Genomic DNA, 27967 nt, shown 5'->3' with positions numbered 1-27967 from the left:
GACTACACAGTCTGCATCATCTGGCGGTTTGGAGCTCTCTGCCTGGTCTATTGGGGGCCTCTCTACATCACTGACCCTTACAGGTTCAACCAGTGGTCCGTCATGCCCTCTACTGGGTGGATTCCCAGGCGACATCTGATGCCTACACAACTTTTGGCTGCCCCCCAGCACCGGCCCCGATATGCCTGAGCCGGCCTGTCAAGGCTTGATTGAGGTTCATAATCATGCATATTGTTTCTGTTTCAATGTTTTTATTAATGTTTTCACATTGGGTATAAAAATAAAGATAATCAAATAATATATAATTTGCACAACCCAGAGTGCTAATTTTCTGATATGAATAACAATGTACACATTGTATTTTTAAGAGGGAAGGCATAATGCCCCCGGCCAAGCATTTTGTTTAACATTGATTTCCATAGTTTAACCTATTCCATTCTTGGAATCCTTTGACTTTGATTTCACAATAAATATTTTAAATCGCAAACCATTGTTTCACTGAATGACAAACAACTCTCACATAAGGTCCTTCAGTAAATGACATGGGTCAACCGTCCTGCTACTAAAGAGCATCAATAATGAAGTGTCTGTCTCCTTCCTGTAAACCAATCAGCTTCTCTCAGGTTGCAGGCTGGATGAAACCTAGTGCAGGCCATGCCTGCATCAACTTAATCACTGATTGATTTAGATTGACCGTTCTAAGCTTCATCATCAATGAGCAATTGGTATCAAATTTTGTGAAAATATGATCCATCAGTCTTGCGTTATCAAAAGTTCCTTTTGGTCATTAAAATCGATCCTAAGCTTTTATGTCAAATTTCAATTAATGTAGTTTACCGCCACACCCAATCCCCTGAATTTCTTTTACAAAAGGTTTTTATTAACAGATAGCATAAGCAAACAGAGCCAACTGACTAGAACAATAATCCAGAGTGTGCAACATAACACGGAGTAAAGCTCCAAAATACAGCGGAATAAGAGGGAATTAGAATGAGTAAATTATGGCAATAACCAAACTGATCCACAATATGAAAGTAATGTTCAGATGTTCCTAAAGGTTAGAACATAGTTATCAGCAGTAAAAAAAAAAATGGAGGAGGCTGAACCTCAAGAACTTTGAGGAGAAGCATAGATCTACAGCACGTTCTCCATCACTGAACTGGAGGAGTGTTCAGTCAACTGAAACAGTGCCGGGAGAAGGTCATCTAAAAAAGTCAACCACTTACCCCCTAAGCAAATATTCCTTTTGCAAGTCAAAATGGTCCCTAAACAAAAAATGTACCCTCTTCCAGTACAAAACTTGCTTCCTCCCCAAATCTCCCCTCTAAGCATACATCTTCTCCCTCCTCCCAGCACAACCCCCACTCCCCCCCCGCCCCAAAAAAATATATACCCTTTTTCTAGCACTGATAATCCTATCCCCCCCCCCCCCCCCAATTTCCACTCCTAGCATTATTTCCCCCCTTAATCATTCCTACTAGCACAAATCCACCCCCCCTCCATTGCTATTCGTAAAACAAAAATACAAATCCCTCTCCAAATCACCTCTTCTAGCACAATCCTCCAAATCCCCAACCACGCCCATGGCTGCCACCCCTTATCCCCACCCTGAACTTAAGCATACAAAGAAATAGAGGTTGAATATGAGGAGTTTAAAGATGCAGGGGAAAGAAAAGAGAAAGAAAAAAAAAAGAAAAGAAGAAAGAGGAAGTGGTCTCAGAGGATAATGTACCTGAAAGTATCAATGTCAGTAACTTATGGTCAAAGTGCGAGGGATGGGCATAAGGTATCTAGGGTTGCCAAACCTGCAGAAACTGATCATGGGAATCAGATAGTATAGATGTTAATTTCTCACTAACCAGAACATCGTTCATGTGATGTTTCACAGCCCAATGCCCTGAATTTCAATAACACTGTACAACAATCTATCAGGCCACCATAAACCAAGAAGTTGGCTACAGGAAAAATAGATAGTACAGAAGTGTACTACTGCGTGTTACTTCATACTTCGGCCCCAAAACAATGATAGGAGACCTGTACAAAAAAACTATTTTTGAAAAAACGGCACTGAAAGGGTCAGAGGCACACATTGTTCTCCTACTCCTCCCCCCAAAATGCGCCAAGCCATTAAACCAGGTAATGAATATTAATGTGCATCTTCAAGCACTCAGAAATAAGACTGTTCCCCTAGCCACACCACTGATTGAAGCAAAAAAAAAAATTTGGAACTATTACAAAGAAACAGAATCCATATTACCAAATTAAAATAATTAACAGAAAATAATAAAAACCTCAATTAAACTCATTTGTTAGATTGGTAGAGAACTGCAAAAAGTATTGAGAACAATTTGTACAGGACTCTGGCAGGAGGAAACATAGGGCCAGGCGGATTAATACCAGGACTACTCTCTTTTAGGTTCACGCAGTAATTTGAATAATTGGATTCAGTTTACTCAATGTACTGGAAGCCATTTGCTGACAGGGCCACCATTAAGGTGACCCTGTCAGCCCTGTAAAAGGAGAGGCAATATACTTACCTTTCGAGTTTCCATGCTGCCTTTTTTCTTCTCCCCGGTCACTCCAAGTATTCTACCGACTGGATGGACCAAATACCTGTTTGCCCCATTGCATGCAGTGGTTCCTCCTGAAATGTCCAGCTGGTCAAATACTTGCATTGGCCAAATAGAGAAGAGGCAACATACCAAACGGGCCACTGGAAAGGCCTCCTCTTTTACAGGTAATCTTTAACAAAGTGGCCCTATGCTGACGAAAGGTCACCAACTTGAAGGGGGACCTCTGGTGACTGGAGAGAAAGCCTAATCTGAAGTACGTCTGTTCTTGAAAGTGGACCTTTTAGTAACTTTAAAAATCTTCTCGAATACATTTCTGACATGACATATAACAGACAACAATATTATAATAAAAATGTTTAAAATAAAAAAACACACAAAAAAAAACTTTTACCTTTCATCATTACACAAACATTCTTTGACCTGCAGTCTACCGACTTTGCCTAGTCCTAGGTCAGGCAACCTGTTTGCTGCAGGCAGGAGAAAGCATTTTTCCTCAGTCTTCTCTCCTCCAAAAAATAAAGCTGAAACATTTGTAATTTTGTAGCAAAACAAAAGATCAGAAGCTGCCGCAGGAACAGACATGAACTACACAGGCACCAGGATTTGAAAGACTGTCATCTCTGAGCTGCCATTTCACTCAGTGTAGTTGATGCTTACCCTGAGTGATATCTGAACAAAGATGGCACTGGCTTCCTGGAGAAAGAAACATCGCCAGGGGGAGTACCGTGATCACTGAGGGGTAATAAATACCTGTATGAGTAACATATACATTTAGCATTAAAAAAGAAAAATGTGATGCTAGGTCCACTTTAGGGATGACCTATGCTCCCTCCCACTAAGCAGCAAGGCACCAGTAGTGCCGAAATCTGCTACATAATTAGAGGTCAGTCAGTTGAACTGTATCACAGGAGCCAGAGAAAACATTACAGGCTTGGATACCCGCTACTTCACCCTGGGTTCACTGGCTAGTTGTCAGCTATCAGGGTTCTTGGCTACCAGCCTGACATTAGAATGGAACACCTTATATAAAAAGGTACCCATTAAAAAAGGTAAATTATGTTGTTTCCTTTGCTTTTGAGTCACATAATTAATACCTTCTCTCAAGGCAAAACTCAAATTAAAACTGGAGGCAAAGAACACCCAGTCATACCGAATCAAATTTTTTGGGCGAATGAGAATTTATGACATGATTGCTAAATAACTCTATAGGACTCGATTATATATGTCACAATTTAGGCTCAGGCTTCTGAAGGATGCTTTGTGCCCAACATTCACATTCAGCCAAATGCTGTAACTGAATATTGAGCATTTCATTGTCACTATAGACAGCTACCGACCAAAGGGAAACATTTTGATCAATTCCCAAGGGACATTGTTCACAATTTGCAAAGCCTATACAGCAACAACGGAAGAAAATGGGTTATGAAAACTGTTCAGCAAGTTTAACATTTTACGGTTTGGTCTTACAACAAATTCATCCGAAGGTGGGGGGGGGTTAGGTTTTTAAACCATACATCTGTCAGAAGTAGCAGAAAGTAGGCATTTTGGGAAGCCAAATCCTTAAAACAGCCTATTGGTTTCCCTAAAAACACATCACCTGTGACGTCTCTGGTTCTTGGTGAATTCAAGTAGTACAGTCAGCTAATAAAAGTCCTGCTAAGTAGCTCACCCCAACCCTATCGAGTAAGGCTCTAATGCTCTATTAGTATTCCCCCCCCCCCGTTATATCCCCCTGGACTAAATGAACATTAGATCTTTATTATATGTGTGGGCGGGGGTGGGGGTGTAGATGACACCCAAAATAGAATTTTATTTGCCAACTGGATCTCAGCATTATGTATTACAGGTACATTTAAAAGCACTGTCAATTTACGCAGTGCTTTACATATATATATTGTACATCCACATCAGTCCCTGCCCTCAAGGAGCTTACAATCTAAGGTCCCTAACACACATTCATACATACACATACCGGGGCCAATTTAGACAGGAGCCAATTAACCTACCAGCATGTCTTTGGAGTGTGAGAGAAAACCAGAGTACCTAGAGGAAACACATGCTGGCACAGGGGGAACATGCAAATTCCAGGTAGGTAGTGCCGTGGTTGGGATTCGAACCCTTGCGCTGCTAGGCATTAGTACAAACCACTGTGTATTATTCTCCAGAATATTGTTTTAGGCCACAAAAAAGGAGAACCATGAATGGACTTATGTAAGAATTAAACATATTATTATAACCTTGCCATCTTATTTTTCAAAGATTTATATTTGTTCTTTAATTTTGCTTTCTTTAGTCTGAGACTGGATTTGCACACACAGGTCTTAGTTTGGTTCAGGCAACTTCCGTGAAGTATTTTTAAGCACTTCTCAGCCATAGCTTGGAGATGTGCAATACAGATCACAATGGGAGTGCTGACTGACACCTTAAACTCCAGATTTAAAACGATGGAAAGGCATGTAAAGAGGCAATTATAAAGTTTTCATAAGACAGCACACATGCTCTATGGTTGAACATTCTGACTATTGCATGAGCCCAATCATGACGGGTTCTCTTAAATACGCCAGCAAGGAACTGAAAGGGGCAACCCTGGCATTTAAAAGCACTTTACACTGCAGCCTCTGCTGTATCTAATAACTTTTCAACACGATTTCCCTGTTAGGTTTCATGAATCCATTATAACTTCTCCTACTAAAAAAAATAATAATATATATTTACACAAAATTTTATTATTATTTAGCTAACTGAGGCATAGATATGCAGCTGACCTAAAAGTGTCAGGGAAAAGAAGACAGTGTCGCAAGAAAAAAAAAAGTTCTGCGATTTTAGTAGCAATTTGCAACTGAGTGCCCTCGCTGCACAGTAAACAAATAGTGTAGGAAAATAATTTATACCATTCGCTGGGTTTTACATTACTGGAATATGACGTACAAACCTGATTGGGTGCTATGTGAATAAATTTAGTTCCTTGTTCAAACAAAAATAGGAATTTAAAACATCAGAAAAGTTTTTGCTGAGTCCTAACATCCAAGATATTGGATGTGTGCCTTTTGGAGACAATTCCTCGTGGCGAAGTGTGTTCAGAGTTACCGTTGACCATTACGGTTGGTCAGGTCCAGTCTGTGTTTGCACAGGAAGGATGCTGTGTGTGATAAGTGGGATGGAGGCTTGGTTCCTCCCTCACCTGCTTGTTTTGCATGGAGTAGTAGAATTGGTAATAAATTAAAAGCCACTTGGTCATTCCATTGTGTCCATTCACGCAGAGTTTTCCCACTCGGAACGGGGATCTGAAGAGCCATTGACCACCTTTTTTATTTTCTTTACACCCTCCGTGGCTCCCGTGGTTGTAACTCTGTAAAAAGGAAATACAATTACATTACAACAAAAATGTAAACACAAAAAGTCCCAGAATTGGAATCCAGATAAGCTTTATATAGCAGTGCTCAGACTGGTGGAAGGGAGAGGCAGCACATTGAGCCAATTAGAGCTCTACTACTTTGCATCTACTTTCAGCATAGCAGCTCAACATATTGTATTTACAAGGGGAAGAGCATAAAGATGACCTCAACAGCGTCCTGCTGTTCCTTCTGAATAAAGTCTGGTACACACATCGGAATTCAGCAGGAACCGGACAACATTCTGTATGTGTGTACCGCCAGCATTCAGGTCAGCGCTCGCAGCCAATGGCTAATCTGAGTAATCTAGTGGGCTTTCAGAATAAAACAGAACAGCTGGAAAGATCCCTGCTTCTGCAGGGATCTGTCAGGGTTTTTTTTTGCCTTCATCCTGCTGGAGGGATAAAAAAATAAAAATAAATAATCACACTGTACATGTATTCTTAGCTTCAGGAGGATGAATTCCAGTAGCCATTCTTCCCTACACATGTCCACTAGATGACTGAACGATGCAATTGCTTGTAGAGTAAAATATACTGTTTATGCACAGAGTGGTATGAAACAGGGCTCTTGAGATTATTTTTCCTCTACCAGGAATACTTTAATGTAGCCATACACTGGTTGGTGGGGACACGTCCAGTTTAAAACATATTATATGCACCGTTTCAAAACTCCGTTCATGTCGCAAAAACAATTTAGTACAGTCTGACACTTTTTTTTTTATATGCACCCACATTTAAATTTTCAGAACAAATTTGGGGATGTAGCTCCACCAAGGTCTGAGCAAAAAAGAATCGTGGACAGAACTTATGCACCAATATGGCTACAATCATATCATGAAGCAGGAATTTGTTTATATGGTCCCCAGACACTGTGGACTGCGATAACAGCTGGTGATTTTCTTAAAAAAACTTTAAAAAAAACTCCCTCCAGGTCCCCAAATCACGGGCTATCGTGCAAATTTAGTATGGTTGGGAGCCCCTAGCAAGTAGTTATGAAGAATCAGAAAAGAAAGAAAAAAAGTCGTTATGAGCTCAAATCCATCACAGAACAAGGTCTCTATAAAAACAATTATACCAAATATATTATAGAAAACGAGCTTAAAATATTGATACCTCATCCAAAATAGATATAGCAAAAAACAAACAGCCAGCGCTTACGGACTTTAACCACTTAAGGACCGCCTCCTGCACATATACGTCAGCAGAATGGCACAAGCACGTACAGGTGCTTTAATTGCCCAGCCGTGGGTCCGAAGCTCCGTGACCCGATCGCCGCTGGAGTCCCGCGATCGGTCCCCGGAGCTGAAGAACTTTGAGAGCTGTGTGTAAACACAGCTTCCCCGTTCTTCACTGTGGCGCAGTCATCGATCGTGTGTTCCCTAATATAGGGAACCACAATCAATGACGTCACACCTACAGCCACACCCCCCTACAGTTAGAAACACAGATGAGGTCACACTTAACCCCTTCAGCGCCCCCTTGTGGTTAACTCCCAAACTGCAATTGTCATTTTCACAGTAAACAATGCATTTTTAATCTGAGACTGTTCACTTCACTTGGTATATGTGAGGATTTACATTCACTTATTTGTTTTAGCTTAAGTAGTAGTAGAGAAAAGTCCCTTTAAATAGTAGGAGTATCTGGACAGAGCTCCTTAGGACACCAGCCAGTGCCCCATTTAGCAGACCCTCAGCTGACTAGGCACCAAAGGGCTAGCTAGAGCACAAGGTCCCCAAGATCTTTTCAGCATCTGTACGCACAAGGCCCTAGGACAGATGGATGCCTCCTTCCAATCGATGCGCTAGCGATACCAGACAGATCTGTGCAAGACAGCTCCCCTGTATGCTTGGTTAAGGATCTGGAATAGATTGGGGGAGCCTCCCTAGTCGTGTTTTTTTTTCACAATTATTGCCGGCAATATTGTTTTCTTTTTTCAAATCAGCAGTCAGCGGGGAACCCCGCTGACAATGGGTGACTAATCCGTTGTCAAGGATGCAGTGGGCACCAATGCTTAGGAGAGTCTAGAAATGCTCAGTTTTTTTCTGCCAAAACACTACTGCTCCAGAACGCCCTGCCAGAGGATTTATTTTTTCTGCCACTAGACTCTCCTGCCATAAAAACTATTCTAAAAGCTTATGTATGCATCAACACATACAGTGGATGTAAAAAAAGGATACACACCCCTATTAATGTCAGGTTTCTGTGATCAATCATTTCAAAACCTTTTCCACTTTTAATGTGACCTATAAACTGTACAACTCAGTTGAACAACATACTGAAATCTTTTAGGTGGAGGGAAGCAAAAAAATAAAATATGGTTGCATAAGTGTGCACACGCACAAACGAATACTTTGTTGAAGCACCTTTTGATTTTATTACAGTGCTCAGTCTTTTTGGGTATGAGTCTATCAGCATGGCACATCTTGACTTGCCAATATTTGCCCACTCTTGGCGAAAACACTCCAAATCTGTCAGATTGCGAGGTCATCTCTTGTGCACAGCCCTTGTCAGATCAGCCCACAGATTTTCAATCAGATTCAGATCTGGGCTCTGGCTGGCCCATTCCAAAACTTTTATCTTCTTCTGGTGAAGCCATTCCTTTGTTCATTTGGATGTATGCTTTGGGTCATTGGCATATGTAAAGATGAAGTTTCTCTTAATGTTCAGCTTTCTAGCAGAAGTTTGAAGGTTTTGTGCCAATCCTGTCTGATATTGGGAACTGTTCAGAATTACCTCTACCTTGACCAAGGCCCCTGTTCCAGCCGAAGAAAAAAACAGCCCCAAAGCATGATTCTGCCACCACCATGCTTCACTGTGGGTATATGCTTCACTGTGGGTATGGTGTTCTTTTGGTGATGTGCAGTGTTTTTGCACCAAACATCTTTTGAAATAATGGCCAAAAAGTTCAACCTTAGTTTCATCAGACCATAACACATTTCCCCACATGCTTTTGGGTGACTTCAGATGCGTTTTTACAAAATGTAACCGGTCTTGGATGTTTTTCTTTAAGAAAAGACTTCCGTCTTGCCACTCTACCCCATAGCCCAGACATATGAAGAATACAAGAGATTGCTGTCACATGTACCACCATGTACTTGCCAGGAATGGACAGGGTTAGTACTTTTGTTTTAGTATAGTTCTATAATGATCCATTCGTACTAATCCCAGACCCACTATTGTAACACTGTTGTTGACACAAAACTTGTATCATTGAGATTTTTTGTTATCTGTCAAAACTAGATTTAAAAAAAAAAAAAAAAAAAAAAAAAAAAAAAAAATTGAAAAAGAAAATGTCAGGAATGACCTACTAGAACAGTTGAACTTTGAGGTTAATCAGAGGCACTTTAAATTATGGCAGATGTGTACCGACTCCCATTTAACATGAGTTTGAATGCAATTGCCTAAATCTGAACACAGCTACATCCCCAGTTCTCACTTCTGCAACCACATTTTCATTTTTACTATCCAAAGTTAAAATAACAAGAGCAGAAGATTAAATGGAACATAAAGTTGGAATAAAAAAAAAAAAAAAAAAAAAAAAAAAAGAGGAGACTGAAGTTCCACTTTAAGGTTATAACCTGGTTGAAAATATGTAATTTCTAGAGACTGTGGTGCACTTAAAATCTGCAGAACAACTGGGGACTAAGGTATACTCTTATTAACTGATATTACATTGCGTGCGTTCTTAGGTCAAACAATTTTATATTGGATATGCTGTAACTGTGTCTTGCCATTGCACACACTTCATAATTGATCCTTATGCCACGTAAACTATATTATCCACACATGTAATGATTTATGATCTGGTATGCAGTTAACGGTCAATAAGACCAGTTGCTATTGTCTGCAAACAAGGCAAAGAGCTAGACATTCATTGGCTGCAACAAACAGGACTTCTTTATCAGCATGCTTCCCACAGAACTCATTTTGCGTCACTGTAAAAATTAGATTGCACAGAATACAGAGAAGTAAACACAAAGAAAGTCACTAAGTCCTCAGAGAAGACTTGGGCTGTAGCCACTGTATACACACACACACACACACACACACACACACACACACACAGGACTGTAGAAAACCAGGCACATGATGCAAGAAAGATGGAGCCTGGGCTGCCTAAACTAGGACATCTGACCCGGTGGACACAAAACAGACACATACAGTGGAGAATGGATTCCGATGGAAAACTCTGCTTCATCTGAGTGAACAGGACTTCCTCCATCACAACAGCCTATAACATATTTGTGGGATCTCAACAAGCAGCTGCCCAGATGACTTTTTTACATTTTTAAAGTGGATGTAAACCCTCACATATACCCAGTAAAGTGAACAGCCTCAGATGATACACAGAGATTAGATAAATCTCCTTACATAAAGTTTTACTTATATATCTGCTGTCTACAAACTCTACAAACTTTTAGAAAGTGCACGTCAAGTTTCTTCCAGTTTTAGCAGTGGGAATGGAGTCTGGCTTAACACTGTGTGAAAGCTGATTGGAGGAAGTGCACCCTCCCTCCACATAGACAGAGGAACAAAGAAACTGTGCTGTGAATAGACAAGCTCTCTGCTTAACTGTCTAAGTTAACTCCCTGATGTCAATTTCCAGCTGCTTGTATCTCCTGTGTCAAAGAGCTTGTCAGAAGTTATCTTGCTTATAACAAAAGAACGGAGCAGAAGAAAGACATGGGACTTAGGGCTTTGGAGAGAGATAAGTAAACACTGCAGACGTATGTGCTTAGGTCAAATTTCATGAATGGGTTTTACATCCACTTTAATTTTCATTTTCCAAAAAACTGAAATATGAGTTTTATCCATGAGGGGTCTGATGGTATACAGGCAAAATAGAAGCTACATTTCAATTACAACCAAATCTCATGAATATAATGCAGGCAGGGGCCTGAGACACATTTGTTCAATTCAGTGAGTACATCCTATTCATTCTAGACAACCACAATTCCACCGTCTCCTCTTGTTGTATTAGGCGAGAGGTGTAAGAAAATTTAAATATTGAGAGGCAGCACATGTCTTGTCAATACAAAAGCTTTACACCAACAGCCAACCTAACAAGCAAACCCAGTTGAAGGGGTGGATCCAGAGTGGAAACAGTCATATTTAGGAGAAGACGCCCCAATCCAGATGGCTTCTTTGAGATGCACCTCCACTGCATATCCCCAGCTCATTGGTACCCTCGTTTAGCAAATCCCCAGCTTAATAGTACCTTTGTTCAGGTGATCACCTGCTCAGTAGTAACCCCCAGCTCTGCTGATTCTCTGGTTTGCTGTTCCTCCCCTCTCTGGTCTCCACTCACCTTGTGCTATATTGCTCTTACACTGCGCAGCACGTATGACATTGCTAGTTTCTCCTGCTCTGGTCCCCCATCTCAGCTGTTCCTCTGCTAGTCCGGATTCTCTCTCTGGTCCTTGCTCACCGTCTGCTATGACGATCCTATGTAGTACACCATGTGTACAATCTGCTCTGGTCTGGACCCCACTCACCTTCCTGCTGCTTCAAGCTGCACACCAGATGTGACCTCTGCACCAGACACTCCAAGATCATATGCACATGAACTGGAAGTGACTGCTGATGAGGTCTTTCTGAGAGTCAGCTGTTGTCAGTGTTAATTTCATTGACAAAAATATTTTCGTCAAAATTTGTCAGTGGCCTTTTTACGATGACGAAAACTAAATGAAGTACATCACATTTTCATCCACTGATGATGAAAACTGACAAAAATCTATTTCGTTTTTGTTAACGAACAAAAAGGAAAGGAAAATGTGAGGCGGGGATGTTTACCCTCATGAACATCCAGTTTCCACAGAGCTCCGCCTGTTTCCGATCCCATAAAACAAGCAACTCGAGCCCGTAGCATGCTTTGCTTAGCAGCAGTTGCCAGTTAGCAGCACTGTGCAGCCAGCATTACACACCTCCTCTTCAGACAGTCCATGTCCAGAGCATTGTGCAGCATTACAGGCCTCTTCAGACCAAGGTCCGTCCAGAGCACCGTGCAGCATTACAGGCCTCCTCGGACCACCGCCCAGAGCATGGTGTGCATTACAAGTCTCCTCAGATGGTCCAGAGCACTGTATGCATTACATGCCTCCTCAGACCACTGTGCAGCATTACAGATCTCCTCAGACCACCGTCCAGAGCACTATGCAGCATTACAGGCCTCCCCAGACCATCCAGAGCGACTAAATCTGTATCTGAGAGTTTGTTTAAATTGTTAATAAATATAATACAATGAATAATAACATATTTAAATTTTTTTACTCCAGGAGTATATAATGAGTTTGGAAATTCTAGAGCAATGCTTAAAAAATGCATTACAGTTTAACTAAACTCATTAGATTTTAGTCGACTAAAATATACTGGAGATTTGAGTAGACTAAAATCTACAGCAGATTTTAGTAGTCTAAATGCGTCAAACTAAAACAATTGCAGATGACAAAAATGTGACTAAAACGAAAATAGCCATTTAGTCAAATGACTAACGAAAAATAAACCAAAAGCCTTTCCAGAAGAATGGAGGTGGTTTTAACCACAAAAGCAGGAGGGGGGGTTAGTGACCACATGCCTATGATTTTAAATGGGATGTCTAAAAAGCTCATCTATGTATGGTCAGGTGTCCACACACCTTTAACTATATAGTGTATGAGCTATAAATATATGTTGGGTTGCTTCTGAAAGCATAACCTGTTTAAGGGAGACAGAATACACAGACAGAATAGCCCTTTATATAATATATAAATATTGTATTTGTTGCCAATATATTTTCCTCAATAGTACACACATTTTGAAATTAAAATTCCATCAGTGGCCCCGATTTAAAGGGGTTGTAGAGGCAGTTTTTTTTTATCGTAATGCATTCTATACATGAAGATAAAAAGCCCTTTGTGTGTAGCAGCCTCCCCTAATACTTTAAAGAACCTTTACAACTACTTTAAATCTGCATGGAGAGGTTTACTTTTTGGAATCCCAGTGCTTCCTGGGATCTCATACCTGCAATACCTCCAAAACAAAGCGCAGCTAAAGCTAAATAAAAGCTTCTCAAACGCTGCAGGTGCTGCAAGCGAGCTTCGTCAGACTGGAGGCTTAGGAGCAGTGTTGCCAACCTACCAGATTGAAATTTACTGGCACGACACCGAAAATTTACTGGCACCAAGTTTTTACTGGAATTTTACAAAAGTTACAAAATTAAATTTTTAGATGCAAATTTCAGTATTTAGGCTACAAACAAGTATGCTGGGCAAATAGCAATGTGATTTAAGGTAAAAAAAAAAATCTGTTATTTTTGATACAATAAGGGTGGATTTTTTAGTCCAATCACCTCCTGCCTCCATCACCTGTCACAAAAGGGAAAATTAAAAAAATATGAACAGCACCACAATACACAGCTCTCCTTCGTGAACCCAACCTCCCCCCACAAATGCCCACAACACCCCATAAATGAACCATGCCTCTCCTACACTTTACAAAAAGCACAAGCCCATAAAAATCCCCCTCCACATGATGGTACCACTATAAAACCTCTCCCTCGAAGCAGGAACCAGAAGACTGTCTAGAACACCACCAAGGTGGTACTCCTGATAATAGCACCTGTATCCAAGACCCTATCCAAGGATTGATCTAGAACAGAATGCTCCGAGAAGCCTGAAACTCCAGAACACCCAGGGGTTGATCAGGAGACTGTTCCCACAATATGGATGCAACCAATCAATGTCACATAAGAGCATGGATAATTACATTCGATCCAGCCAGTATAAAAGTGGAGTGTGGTGGGTATATGTGGGGGAGGTTAGGTTCATGAAGGAGAGCTGTGTATTGGGGTGCTGTTCAATTTTTCAATAACTCAGATATGAGGATGAGGAGATAATCCCTGGGTGTGTAAAAAAAAATTTTGTGACAGTTTCGTTTTTGTGAACACACCCTACCATTATTTATGGAGGTACCCTTATGTTCTTTACTATATTGGGCTCCCAGTTAGCATTTTTCTATTTCCTTTATATGCCTCCATCAACCCCTGCAGCCTGCCACCATCAACCCCTGCAGCCTGCCACCATCAACCCCTGCAGCCTGCCACCATCAACCCCTGCAGGTTGTCAGCTGGGCTATCACTCCGTGCCTGACTCCCTGTGGACTCTGGAAACTGGATGCAGGGCTCCTCCGTTCTGCGTACTGCTCAGCCTCCTAGCTGCTCCAGTGCTTCTGGTTACAGTTTTAAAAACTGGCGCTGCTGACGGCATGTGCCATTACATCACTCGCCTTTTTCAGCATATCGCGCCGCACAGCCTCTCTGAGATTCCCCCCCCCCCCCCGCTGGCTGAATACAGGATCTGCTCGGCTAGCTCCGGAACTGCGCATGCGCAGTTCCAAGCCGGAACGGTCACGGCTATTTTTTACTGGCACTTTCCCGCTACTACGGACATTTACGGGCGGGGAAAAAGTGCCCGTTTCTATGTGCTACCCTTAAAAATATGGGCGTTTGGCAACATTGCTTAGGAGATGCTTTAACACACTAAGAAAGTGACATAGGGTAGAATTTTTTTAAGCAAAGCAAAACAAACGTGTAAAACAGATTGAAAGCCGAGAATTTTATTTAGCGACGGGGACTTTGGCGGTCAGAGAGATTGAAATAAGTGTGTCCGAAGCCACATTTTGAAGAATATGTAAGCAAGCCCTTTCAGCGCTGTAGATTGAAAAGGAAAGATGATTCGAATATGACGACATGTGCATCAATTTTACATGCTATATTAATTATTTTATTGGAACAAAAGTGGAGTTACCCTTTAAGTTCAGTGGGTGTAAGCAGAATGTCCAAAGATACAGGCAGCTGAAATTACAGACACATTTCAACTTTACCTGTAAAGAGCTGTGGTTGGCTCTGCCCCTAAGCCCTACTCCCCCCCCCCATTAGTCAATTAGCTGGGCAGCCTCACTTACCAATATGGGTGCTCAGAAGGTGGGCTTGCACAATAAATGTCAGGATTTGAACATGCCTAAATCACAGAAATTACTGATCATTTTGTTCATCATATGCTTAATTTGAGGTATCTAGGTTTTTAAACAGATATATTTACTATGTGTGCTCCATGAATTCCTCCATATGGGAAATACGCTAAACTGCTGCTGTGTGAAAAACTATACACGCCACTAACGTGAAATACCTTTATCTGGAACGCAGGGATCAAGGGGAATGGATTAAAAATATAAATGATAAAATGCAGCACAATTTTTATTTATTAGTATGGGATAGGGCCTGATAACACACTAAACACAACTGCTTAAGAATAATCATTGGGGCGGGAAATCTGATTATATTTTCCAAATTCTATAATTTCATTAGATTGGATAACAGCTCCAGTGCTGTAAAGGTTCTTCCCATGATGGATTCTTAGAGTAATTCGCTCTTATAGCGATTCTGAAAAGCTAGCAAGCGCTTTGTGCGATTTGAAAATTACTAATCATTACATAAATCTTATTTTTTTATTCTGCCTTGTCTATGTTCTCAATTACCAAACAGCGTGTTTGAAAACAGCAGGTACCTTCCTGACTTACAGATTCCATGAACAATAAATTGACTAAACTAATACATTGCAAGGCTCTCTTTCAATCTGCTTTATTATATTTTCACTGCGCTGTGCCATTTACAGTTATATAAAATGAAGAAAAAAAACACAAATTAAAAAAAGATAGAAGTACAAAAAAAAACAAAGTGAAAACAGATTCAGACAGGTGCTAAGAGGGGGATTTGGGGCTAACAAATGTTAAACTGGTATAAAACCGAAGGCCTTTTCCTTCTGCGTTCACTAGGTGATTTGGCACTGTTAACCTGGGGGGAGGGGATTGTTAGCTGTACTATGAGATTTAGCTAAACAAACTGAAGCCAAACCCCAGCTTACACTCATTAGGCAGTTACAGCAGCATTTTTTTTTTCTTTTGGGATAAAAGTTTTACATAAAAAAGTCGATCATTTTAGGCATGCTTGTTAGTGGTAAATATTTTTTCTCAACCTGCTACATCTGCAGAACAACTTGTTCTGTTGAAAAACACATACGATAAAAAAAAAAAAAAAATGAATGCCTAAAAAAGAAAACAAATGTAGCCATCACATCTAAGAACTGGTGAGCTGCAATATAATAAATGTTTGCTTATGGGTTTAACCGCTTAAAAGGGGTTGTAAAGGATTTTTTCCCCCCCTAAATAGCTTCCTTTACCTTAGTGCAGTCCTCCTTCCATTTTAAATGTCCTTATTTCTTCTGATAAATCCTCACTTCCTGTTCTTCTGTCTGTAACTCCACACAGTAATGCAAGGCTTTCTTCCTGGTGTGGAGAAAGCCTCTTGAGGGGGGAGGGGGCGATCAGGAGTGTATATTAATTTATTGCATTTCTTTGTATGTTTTCACATACACTTATAAAGTCTATATCATAAAATGTGTTTTAGGTTAGAATGTCACATACACATGTGTGTTTTTGTTTTTGATTGTTTTTGATTGTGCAGATGCTGTTCTGACCATGGGTTGTGTCAGTTTCAATCAGGTATCTAATTTTCTAATGCTGTGCAGACCAGCTTTAATTGGTTTGGATGCATTCAAAAGTTTTCCATTTAAATCCTTTCAGATCCTCACACAACCCAGCTATGACTAAGCATCTATCCATGATGTGAAACATATTAGCTTGTTGTCCCCCATGTCTACTTTCTGCCATTGATTGCAGTGTTGCATGAATTTTTGGAGGTTATACAGCTTTGGATTTTATCCTTTGTTCATTTTGTTCCAATAAATCGCCTATCAGAGTGCGGCAGTCCAGGAACATTTCTTTTTTCCACGGATCATCGCAGAGTCTGCACCTGTCAGTACTACAGGGCGGGAGTACAGCATAGGTCACAGGGCTTGGAGCGGTACTCTTTTCCATTGTAGAGCTGCTTCTACCAGAGAGGACAACACCTTAAAAGGGAGCCTCTAACCTCTTATCCAAGGCACCTTTTTAGACTTAGACTTCATTAACTAGGACCATTAGGGTCTTTTTCAATAGGAAACGGCAAACGGCCTTAGATGGTTAAACATCTTCCCCTGGTGAGACCAATTGGCACATAGCACTTCTTATAAGTGAAGTGCAGAGGAGAAAAAAGGACTTGGGATATTTTGGCGGCCACCAAGACAGAAATTCAGTGACTTTAGGAGAAGAGAACTCTGTCTGCCAGAAAGCCCACTGTGGCAAGTCAATTGCAAATACACGTGTTACAGGCATGCTGTGCAGAGGCTGCATCTGACTGGAGCTGGACTAACGCTGAAGATATTTCCATTCTGTAGCCAGATGACTCCAATCGCATGCACTTCCAAACCAAGGGAACAGGAAAAATGGCGCAAATGTGATTATATCACAGCCGTGCTGATATGCCCTTTTTAAACACTGATACTGAAATGTGAAATGTGCCCTATCGCACACAGATACCAGCCTGCACTGCCCCCAAATGCACCAGGAAACACTTTTAGGGGAAGCTGTCACATGCTACACCAACACTCATGCCATAGTACAGGGCAAAAAGGCCAGATCTTCACCCCTCATTGCAGGTGTGCCCCCTGCAGGGCCTTCAAGCACTCGCCCCCTGCCCCAAAGAAGATCACTGCCCTAAACCTGCACAGCACCCTGCCAGCGAGATCACCATATAGTATCCTAGTGATCGCTTCCTGCAAGCTCCAGCATTGACTACTGGCAATTCCAGCTCTTACATGCAGGGTCTAGGTACAATCTCAGCCTCCTCGTAGGTGATTATTGCAGATAAAGCCTTTTCTTACCCAGGCAAGGTGTTCAGAATAGGCCATATATAGGAAACTAAAGCCCACATAAGGAGATCTTTAGAGACACATCCATCACATAAGGACACTAGCTAAAAAACTGGAGGCTTTGTTTGTGCTCTGAAGGAATTTCTTTTTTTGATCATGTCTTGCAGGGTCTGCATATCTTTAGAAGTATCTTGCCAAAAATGTATGTTGCAGATGATGCCTAAAACCCAACTTGCATCTTTGTGCAGAGTTCTTCACACAAGCAGGACATTACATTTTTGGAGGCATTCTGTACACCAGTGGTACAGAACCAATAGTATGAATTCACAGTGAGCTTTGGTAGAAGGAAATGCTTGTGGCAGAATAGCACTTTACCCACCCATAGGGCTTTAACATCTCTGCTCCTTTTACTTACACAGCTTCCATTTCCAGGTCATCCATGTCCTCGTCTTGTGGAAGTTGAAGGTATGGGTTGTCTGACGCTGGTCGGAATTTGTACCCGGTCAAGACAATGAAGACAAACGTGGCCAATTCATCTAGTAGCTGTGAGAATCACAAAATTATTATTTTCGTACATATACTGTATTCTTTACTTTATTCAGTAGTTAAGAAAAAGCATTAAATATTTACCATTTGCAACCAGTAGGTGGTGAGCTCTAAACATCAGCAATTTTCTCAGAGGAGGGACACATTTCTCCCTTGCAAAGACAGGACTGTCTGACTTAATCACTTACACATTTTCTAACAAGCTTTGGAAAGATAAAACACAGCAAAGTCAGGCGTGTGAAATCACCTCTCTCTAAAGCAGGGGTCTCAAACTGGCAGCCCTCCAGCTGTTGCGAAAATACAAGTCTCATCATGGCTCTGCCTGTGGCAATCATGCTTGTAACTGTCAGCCTTGCAATGCCTCGTGTGACTTGTAGTTTCATAACAGCTAGAGGGCTGCCAGTTTGAGACCCCTGCTCTAAAGCCTAGTACACACGTGCAGAGTGTCGGATGGCATCAGCCTGTCCAATAGAAAGTGACCCGTGTGTGCGGTGGCTGGCTTCATGTCAAGGAGCATGCCCCCATGTCAAAACACAATAGCACAGCAGGGGAGATCGCTGTACCAACATAAGTTAGTTAGTACAACGGCTCCTACCTGAGCGTTCAGGTTTTTTTGTCCAACCATCTGGGTTGAAAAAAATAATTTGTGTGTACGAGACTTAATAGATTTAAGTTAAGCCCCATACACACGGGCTGAATGTTGGGAGACCTAAGCTAGTTCAGTTAAAATCGTCCGACATTCAGCACGTGTGTAGGTCTGTCGGAGAGAAGCTGGCTTGTCGCACAAGCATGCTGGAAAACCAGCAGCCGACTGGCTCCCGATCAGTGCGCTCAGCCAATGGCAGAGAGCACTGGTCAGTGTTTTGGCAGAACACAAAAGCTCAGAGGGTGGGATTGCTGTACTAACTTTGCATAGTTAGTATAAGGGTTTCGATGGGAGCTGTCCGTATTTTTTCATTCAACCCCAAAAAAATAAAACTTGAAGTGCATACCAGGCATAATGCACCTCTCTGCCTGCAGCCTGATAATTGGACAATGCAGATGCAACACAATATTAAGCTATCATCTTTGCTCCAGTCTCCTTTCAGCACATGTATAGGTTTTAGATCTCCATCCAATTGGATCCTACTGCTGTCCTTCCATTTCCCAGAGTGCTGCTGTGTGGGGTGTGACATTAGAATATTAAGATATTATTTTTAAAAGAAAAACAAGCACATTAGGTGGCGTTTTTATATGCGCCAGAAGTTCAGCTCAAATAGTGAATGAATGACGACTAAAGTTGTAGAACAATATTGTCTGTTCAAGAGTGGGAGTGGAAGTGGAAGATTCTTTGTGAATAATAGGGCGTTATCAAGTATATGGAGAGTTGAACACAGTACAGCAGGGGTAGGCAACCATGGGGTCCTCCAGCTGTTGCAGAACTACAAGTCCCCTCATGCCTCTACCTGTAGCCTTGCAATGCCTCATGGGAAATTACTTCAACAGCTGGAGGGCTACCCCTGCAGTACAGGCTTGACAGTACTTTAAGCTCGACAAAGGGTTGAAAACGCCATGTTTCTGGAGGAATTTTCTCTTTTTTACTATAATGCTTTTAAGATAAAAGAAATAAAGAATCACTCGCTGAAAAAGATGCTGTACAAGTCCACTGTGCAGATCACAGATTCTAAAGAGAAGAGCAGTTCCAGCACAGACATTAAAGCTTTATTCACATGGCCAAATTGGCCATGGTTCAGCAACTATGCTGTGAATAACTGCAGGCAGGAGCCCAGGTGTGTGAGGGCAGCCGCAGATCAGAAGTCTGCCAAATGATATGCAGACAGCAGTCGCAGCCGTCTACCGATGTCTGCATGTAATTTCACATCAAGCGATTACCTGGACTGTTGGTCGTCCCCAGATGTAAGTGTAGTGATCTAAACTCACGCCAGGTTCTCCAGCAATGCACCAATGTAGTGATCAAGTATAGTGTCCAACACAGAACCATAAGATCCAATGTACTGAAGTCAGAGAGTAAATTAGGTTGTTCCGCAAAAACTCACACCAGGTTCTCCAGAGAACGCATTTAATGGATCTTCCAATAACATACAAAGTCCACAGACGATACAAGAATCCAACAGAGTATAATTCAGAATCCCATCTTCTCCTAGACCTGTGCAATGTTCATCATAGAGTGACAAGACAAAACTAGATTCCTTGAATGCCAGCTTCAGTGCTTCAAATATTGGACTCACACTGGAAGGGGGGGGGGGGGGGGGTAAACCAAATGTTCCCATTGAATGAATATCCCACCGAGTCTAATTAGCATCAATAAACACTTCCTTATGTAAGGAAGTACCAGGCCACACACCTAGGTCGTCTTAGATAAGATTAACACATCAAAGAGTCCTTTTGATACGTGTCGTTTGACCACCTTTATGTTTTCTAACCCCTTTGATGTGTAACCTTGAATGCCTGTATGTAAACCTATATATACTGTGCCTTTCATATACCACAATATTTTACAATACCTACATATCTATATTAATATTACAACAGTAAGCAACATACATCATTTCTAACATGCGACTTATACTTCTCTAATGCAGGGATATGCAATTAGCGGACCTCCAGCTGTTGCCAAACTACAAGTCCCATGAGGCATAGCGAAACTGACAGCATCAAGCATGACACCCAGAGGCATGATGGGACTTGTAGTTTGGCAACAGCTGGAGGTCCGCTAATTGCATATCCCTGCTCTAATGTATAAACTCAGAAAAACTTAGTCTTAATCTGGGGATTTTAATGTTCCTAAAAGACTATTTAATACTGGAAAGCAAAAAAGGCTAACAATTCACCTCAACCACTCTAAATACGTTCGCTGTCTAGCAGCGTTCACATTGTTACTGGCTTACCTCGTACATCCATTTCCACTTGAAAGGAACAGCGACCTTGATGAAGATGGCGATGATTCGGGTGAAGTAGATGAAGCAGACAATCTGTGACAGAAAAAAAAGTGGGAAAATTTAGATATGCCATCTAGAAGGCCGAGGCCTATTCGCTCTGTATACTGCAAACCACTTGGCGTACAGAGCGGTCTATCCAAAACTGCAACCCCCCCCCCCCCCCCCCCCTTTCCTGATTCTGCTTGACAGCAACCTGTCATCTCTGCGAAACACATGTCAGCCTGCAGATCTGGGATTAATCTGGCTGAGAGGAATTTATGGCACCCACTTAATATATCACTCTGTGAGCTGCAGGTTATTATGTCTGCATCTCAAGCACCCAAGGCCATCTCCTGGATAGATTAATCTAATGCAATTACTGTGGAAGCCAACTATCTATTTATTTACCCGCCCAGCCAGCTATCAATTCTCATTTACCAGGGGACAGTAGCATCCTCAGCTCACTGTAAAGATCTGGTGGGTGTCAGCAGCAAAGTAAGGCGGGTCACATTTATAGCTTGTATGTGACAGAATCACAGGAGAGCCTGTCTGTATGACGCAGTAAAGATATTTGCCAGCACACCTTGGAACATAAAAAGCGTCCAAATGGATAATTTATTGCATGATCACAACTCTAGGAAAGTGCAACGTTTAGGAGTCATGCAGGACCCCTTTCTATCACAGCCTGATGAAGGGGTCCTGCGTGACTCCGAAACGTTGCACTCTCCTTGTGTTGCGATCATGCAATAAATTATCCGCTTGGACGCCATTTATGTCGTTCCATGGTGTGCTGGCAAATATCTTTACTGTGACTTGAACCAGTATCCAGCTGGTTGTTGCCGCAGAACAAAATTCGAGAGCTCATCCAGGATTGTGTGCGATGGGAATATGAAGTATTACTTGTCTGTTAGCTCAATTCGGAACATTTCTCCAATTCAAAAATAAAATCTGAAAAATCGTCATCTCTTACAGTGCCCATACATACTGCCGTTTCCTGCCAATTGGAGGCACTTTCAACCTGCTTTCCCAAATGTGATGGGACAAATCAAGTTAACCTACTACAGTGTACATTTATATCTGGACAGCAGGGATGGTGGTATGTTGCAGCAATCCATTTGATTGTTTTTGAATGGACTGAAGAAGCTGGTTGAAGAAAGTGGTTTCACTTGCCAGATGGCAAGCATTATGCATTAATAAACGTTTATTCAGTAGTCATTGTTACAGAAAACCTGCATGGCGAGAAATACTTGGTTGTAACAGCTTTAATATATGCAAGTCACAGATCTAAAGAAAGCATGCAGTGATGTTAAGGCTAAGCAAGAACTATTGAGCTACATACTTGGAGTCAGTGACTGAAATCGTAATGAGGTCATAAGATCAGATGCAATTCTGTTTTGACACTCTTGTGATTCAGGCAGCCCAGCCAGACAACTTGGTAAGGCTGAATTTGTCTCGTTTCTCTGCGGATGTTGAAGTGGATTTAAATTCAAAAACTACAAAATAAACTGCTGCTTACCAATTCCTCGATGTGGTGGCTAGATTAATTTTATTTTTCTTGAGGCTTTTTCCCCCCTTTATTTTTATATGGTGATCTATTAAGTAACTCACTTCCGGTCTTAAGGTGGCTCCATTTTGGATGGAGGAGCAACAGAGACAACTTTGCACAGCGGCATTGACACACGAGCTGAATGTCGGAAGACAATAGCCGGGTCAAAAAAAAAAAAACGTCTGACATTACGCCCATGTGTATGTTGGTCTGTCCTACAGAAGCCAGCCGAGCATACTGGAAAACCAGCATCCAACCGACTCCCAATCCGTGCTCTCAGCCAATGGCAGAGAGCGTCGATCGGAGTGTTCTGGTCGTGGGGGGGGGGGGGGGGGATTTTGTAAGCTGCAATAATGGAAATTATTTTTCTTAGAGAACATCAGGGGACATAGAGCAACTAAATATCCATTATGATTGGGTTATACTGCCATCTTCAGTTGAATGGACAGAGGATCGGGACCCCTGTGAAGTACTCCAAGAACAAGGATTTTTACTGGTAAACCAAAAACACATTTTCTTACCAAACATAATGGGTCACAGAGCATCTTCATATCTATTATGATAGTGGCGTCTCAAATCACTGAATATGAGGCAACTTTCACACGATCGGCCTGCTTGGATCAAGCCAATTTTTAGGTGGATCCATGTGGGCCACCCATTGACTTCTATGGGCAGGCAGATGACAGCAGAGATGTGTCCGCTGACACGTCTGCCACCCGATAAGATCCGCTCAAAACAGAGGTATGGCGATACGTTCACCATTGGTCCAGCTGATCAGATGAAAAATGGACAGGCTGTACATTTTCATCTACAAGAAAAATAGGATTTTTATAACAGCTTACCTGTAAAATCCTTTTCTTTTGAAGTACATCACGGGACACAGAGAAGCATAGTAATTACTATGTGGGTTATAGAGAGTACCTTCAGGTGTGGACACTGGCACGCCCTTAAGGCAAGAAGTTCCCTCCCCTATATAACCCCTCCCATACCGGGAGTGCCTCAGTTTTGTAGCAAGCAATAAGTGTCCCAAATACCCCAAAAGAGGGGCGGGTGCTCTGTGTCCCGTGATGTACTTCAAAAGAAAAGGATTTTACAGGTAAGCTGTTATAAAAATCCTATTTTCTTTATCGTACATCACGGGACACAGAGAAGCATAGTAATTACTATGTGGGACGTCCTAAAGCAATGCTATGAGGGGAGGGAGACCCCAAGAAATAAGCCGGGCGCCATCAGACATGAGGAATCAAACTGCAGCCTGCAGCACACTGCGCCCAAAGGCGCTCTCCTCATTCTTTCTTATGTCCAATTGATAAAACTTAGTGAAAGTATGGACAGACGACCATGTCGCGGCCTTGCAGACTTGAGCCATGGAGGCTTGATGATGCACTGCCCAGGAAGTACCCACCGCTCTAGTGGAATGTGCTTTAACCTTAAACGGGGGAACCTTTCCCCTCAAGCCATAGGCTTGAGTAATGACCTGCCGAATCCATTTGGAGATAGTGGACTTCGACGCTGCCTGCCCACATCTGGGACCTTCTGGCAGGATAAACAATGTATCAGTTTTCCGGACCTGAGCAGTAGCCTTAAGATAGATCTTAACTGCTCTTAATACGTCTAGCGTATGTAAAGACTTCTCCCTTGCAGAACTAGGCTCTGAGAAAAAAGACGGGAGAACAAGATCCTGATTCAAATGAAATCTTGAAACAACTTTAGGTAGGAAAGCCGGGTGGGGCCGTAGGACCACTCTATCCTTATGGAATATAAGGTACGGTTCCTTACAAGACAAGGCCGCCAACTCCGAAACCCTCCTGGCGGAGGTTATGGCTACCAAAAATATCACCTTCCTGGTCAGAAGGACCAAAGGAATATGAGCCAAGGGCTCAAATGGTTGTTTCTGTAAGACGGAAAGGACCAGATTCAGATCCCATGGACACAAGGGAATCTTGACTGGTGGACTAAGCCGGATCACACCTTGCACAAAGGTTTTGATCAGGGAATGTGTAGCTAGTGGCCTTTGGAAAAAAATCGATAAGGCCGAGATCTGGCCCTTAATGGTGCTTAGGGCCAACTTCATGTCCGCCCCTAACTGCAGAAACTCCAGAATTCTGCCAATGAGATACCTCCGGGGATGCCAACCCCTGGTCTCGCACCAGGCCACATAAGATTTCCAAACTCGGTAATAGATAAGTCTGGATGCCGGTTTTCTGGCATTAATCAAAGTAGATGCCACCGCATTAGAGAGACCCCTTTTCTTTAAGATATGGGACTCAATAGCCAAACCGTCAAATTGAGAGACGGTAAGGAATGATGGAATATTGGCCCCTGGGACAATAGGTCTGGCCGAAGCGGCAGGGACCATGGTTGCCCCACGGACATCCTTACAATGTCCGCGAACCAGGCCCTTCTGGGCCACGCTGGAGCCACCAGAATCACTGGTCTTCCTTCCGACTTTACCCTTCGAAGAAGACAGGGTAATAATTGCAGCGGAGGAAACGCATACATTAGGGAGAACTGATCCCATGGGAACACCAGTGCATCCGTGCCGTAAGCAAGTGGATCCCTTGTCCGGGACAGAAAGTTGCCCACCCTTGCATTGAACCTCGATGCAAAGAGATCGACATCTGGTGTTCCCCACCTCTGACAAATGCTCTGGAAGATGTCGGGGTGAAGAGTCCATTCCCCTGGAAGCACCTGTTGGCGGCTTAGGTAGTCTGCTCGCCAATTGTCTATTCCCGGAATGAACACTGCAGATATGCATGGGACATATTTCTCTGCCCAGGTCAGGATTCGATTCACCTCTCTTTGGGCTGCACGACTTCTTGTGCCCCCCTGGTGATTTATGTATGCCACGGCAGTGACATTGTCTGATTGAATCCTGACCGGAAGACCCTTCAACCTGTCTGACCAAGCTGACAGGGCTAGATAGACTGCTCGAATTTCCAGCAGATTTATGGGTAGAGACCTCTCGGAGGCTGACCATTTCCCCTGGAGAGACAAACCTCCCAGGACTGCACCCCAGCCTAGCAGACTGGCGTCCGTGGTCACAACCTGCCATGTCACGGGAACAAAGGACTTCCCCTTTAGCAGGTTCCGGGGAACCAGCCACCAACAAAGGCTCTGCCGGACTGACCGGGAGAGAAACATAGGGAGATCCAAGGCTTGAACCTTTTTGTTCCAAGAGGACAGAATGGCATGTTGAAGCTCCCTTGAGTGGAACTGCGCAAATGGGACGGCCTCGAACGAGGCTACCATCTTTCCCAGTAACCTCATACAGAGGCGAATGGGAGGCTGACGCTTTGCTTTGACTAGTTGAACTAGTTCTCTTAAAGCCTCGAACTTCCTTTGTGGCAGGAAGACCCTTTTTAGCTTTGTGTCTATGAGTAGACCCAAATATTCGAGCCTTTGCACAGGCATTAAGGCTGACTTGTCCAGGTTGAGAACCCAACCCATGGATTCCAGAAATTTTACGGTTCTGTGTACCGCTGAGTTTAGATCGGCCACTGACCGGTCTACTACCAATAGGTCGTCTAGATAGGCTACTGTGGATATGCCTTGAGACCTTAGATAGGCTAACAGTGGAGCCAATACTTTCGTGAAAACACGAGGAGCGGTGGCCAGACCAAAAGGTAAGGCCACGAATTGGAAGTGGCGCTGATTTACCGCGAAGCGAAGCAGCTTCTGATGGTCGAGAAAGATAGGAACGTGCAAGTATGCGTCCTTTATATCGATGGACGCTAGTAGTTCCCCTCCTTGCAGGGAGGCCACCACTGACCTGATCGATTCCATCCGGAATGATTGGACCCTTAGGAACTTGTTTAAGGCCTTGAGGTCCAGGATGGGTCTTACATCCCCGTTTTGTTTGGGGACGGTGAAGAGATTGGAATAAAACCCCAAACCTTGTTCTTCCACTGGCAGCTCTCTGATTACCACTTGGGATAACAGATGATCTAAGGCCAATGCTAAGGACCTTCTTTTGCCGAGGTCCTTTGGGACGTTCGAGGTTAAGAAGCGCGGTGGAGGAAATTCGCTCAACTCCAGCTTGTAGCCCCCGGAGACCGTAGAGAGGACCCACCTGTCTTGGATCCTGTCTAGCCAAGCCTCCGCAAACAGCTGAAGTCTTCCCCCCACCCGGCTGAGTGGGGGAGAACCTTCATAATGCTGACTTAGTTGCTGGCTTGGCCTGTGGCTTACGGTTCCAAGGTTTTTTGGAAGCCCGAGGCTGGCCCTGTGGCTTCCCACCTGCATTGAATCGTCCAGGAGGCCGTCGGAACTGCCTGGTACCGGAAGTACTAGGGATAGGAGAGGAGGATCGCTTAAAGGAGGGGGGACCCCTAAACCTTTTCTTTACTGGCAACAGTGTACTTTTGCCACTGGAAATTTTCTGAATGTAAGCATCCAGATCTTCCCCAAACAAACGCTCTCCATGAAAGGGAAACCCCGCCAGTAATTTTTTACACGGGGCTTCAGCAGACCAGTTCTTCAGCCAGAGTAACCTGCGCATATGAACTAGCGAGAGAGTGAGACGTGAGGACTGCTGAATGGAGTCCTTAATAGCATCTATGGCAAAACATAATGCTCTGGGAAACTCAGCCAAATTCTGGGCCTGTTGTGCCGGCAATTCCTTTAAGACCCCTTTAAACTGGTTCTTCAAGGCCTGGCAAATCCCAATAGCCGCAATTGCAGGCTGGGTTATTCCTCTCGCCGAAGCAAAAGAGGTTTATAATAAAGTCTCTAATCTCTTGTCTGTCGGATCTTTGAATACCAGAACATTGTCTACTGGACAGGTCAAAGATTTGTTTACGCAGGACACAGCTGCGTCAACCTTGCGGATGCCCTATCTTTTAGTGAATTGTTCCTCCATGGGGTATAAAACCGAAAACTTCTTAGGAGGAAGAAAATATCTATCTGGATGTTCCCAATCCTTGTAGATAAGCCCTTCCAGCAGGGGGTGAACCGGGAAGGAATAATTAGCTTGAGGAGCTTTTAAGGAGCCTAAAGATGAGACTGCACTTGAAGCTGGTTCTGAAAGTGGCAACTTGAAGGCCGAACGGACCATCTCAGTGAGGGACTGGACCAACAATTTTTCGGATTGCGACGCCGAAAAGGGTTCTCCCAAAGTGGAATCCTCAGAGTCCACTACTTCCAGCTGACCTTCTGCCAGATCTCCAGAGGGTAAATCAACCTCTTCTGAGGATGCATGCCCCAAA

At 42.9% G+C, this 27967-nt stretch overlaps 1 protein-coding gene across 5 annotated transcripts in view; it reads right to left on the bottom strand.

The window, feature by feature from the left end:
* Nucleotides 1-5030: 5030 nt before the first annotated feature.
* Nucleotides 5031-27967, bottom strand: part of GPR107 (G protein-coupled receptor 107) — a 156075-nt gene continuing 133138 nt past the window's right edge. For all 5 annotated transcript variants that reach the window (XM_040324639.1, XM_040324640.1, XM_040324641.1 and 2 more), the window contains 3 exons: nucleotides 21185-21268; nucleotides 18166-18293; nucleotides 5031-5922 (listed from right to left, as the gene is read on the bottom strand). In XM_040324639.1, the coding sequence (XP_040180573.1) occupies nucleotides 5826-5922; nucleotides 18166-18293; nucleotides 21185-21268 (309 nt within the window). In that variant the 3' untranslated portion in view covers nucleotides 5031-5825. The remainder of the gene's footprint in view (nucleotides 5923-18165; nucleotides 18294-21184; nucleotides 21269-27967) is intronic.

Source organism: Rana temporaria, chromosome 9, assembly GCF_905171775.1.
Source record: "Rana temporaria chromosome 9, aRanTem1.1, whole genome shotgun sequence".
NCBI lineage: Eukaryota > Metazoa > Chordata > Amphibia > Anura > Ranidae > Rana > Rana temporaria.
Note: the sequence above shows the minus strand (reverse complement) of the source record. Positions and strands in the feature narration are given on the sequence as shown.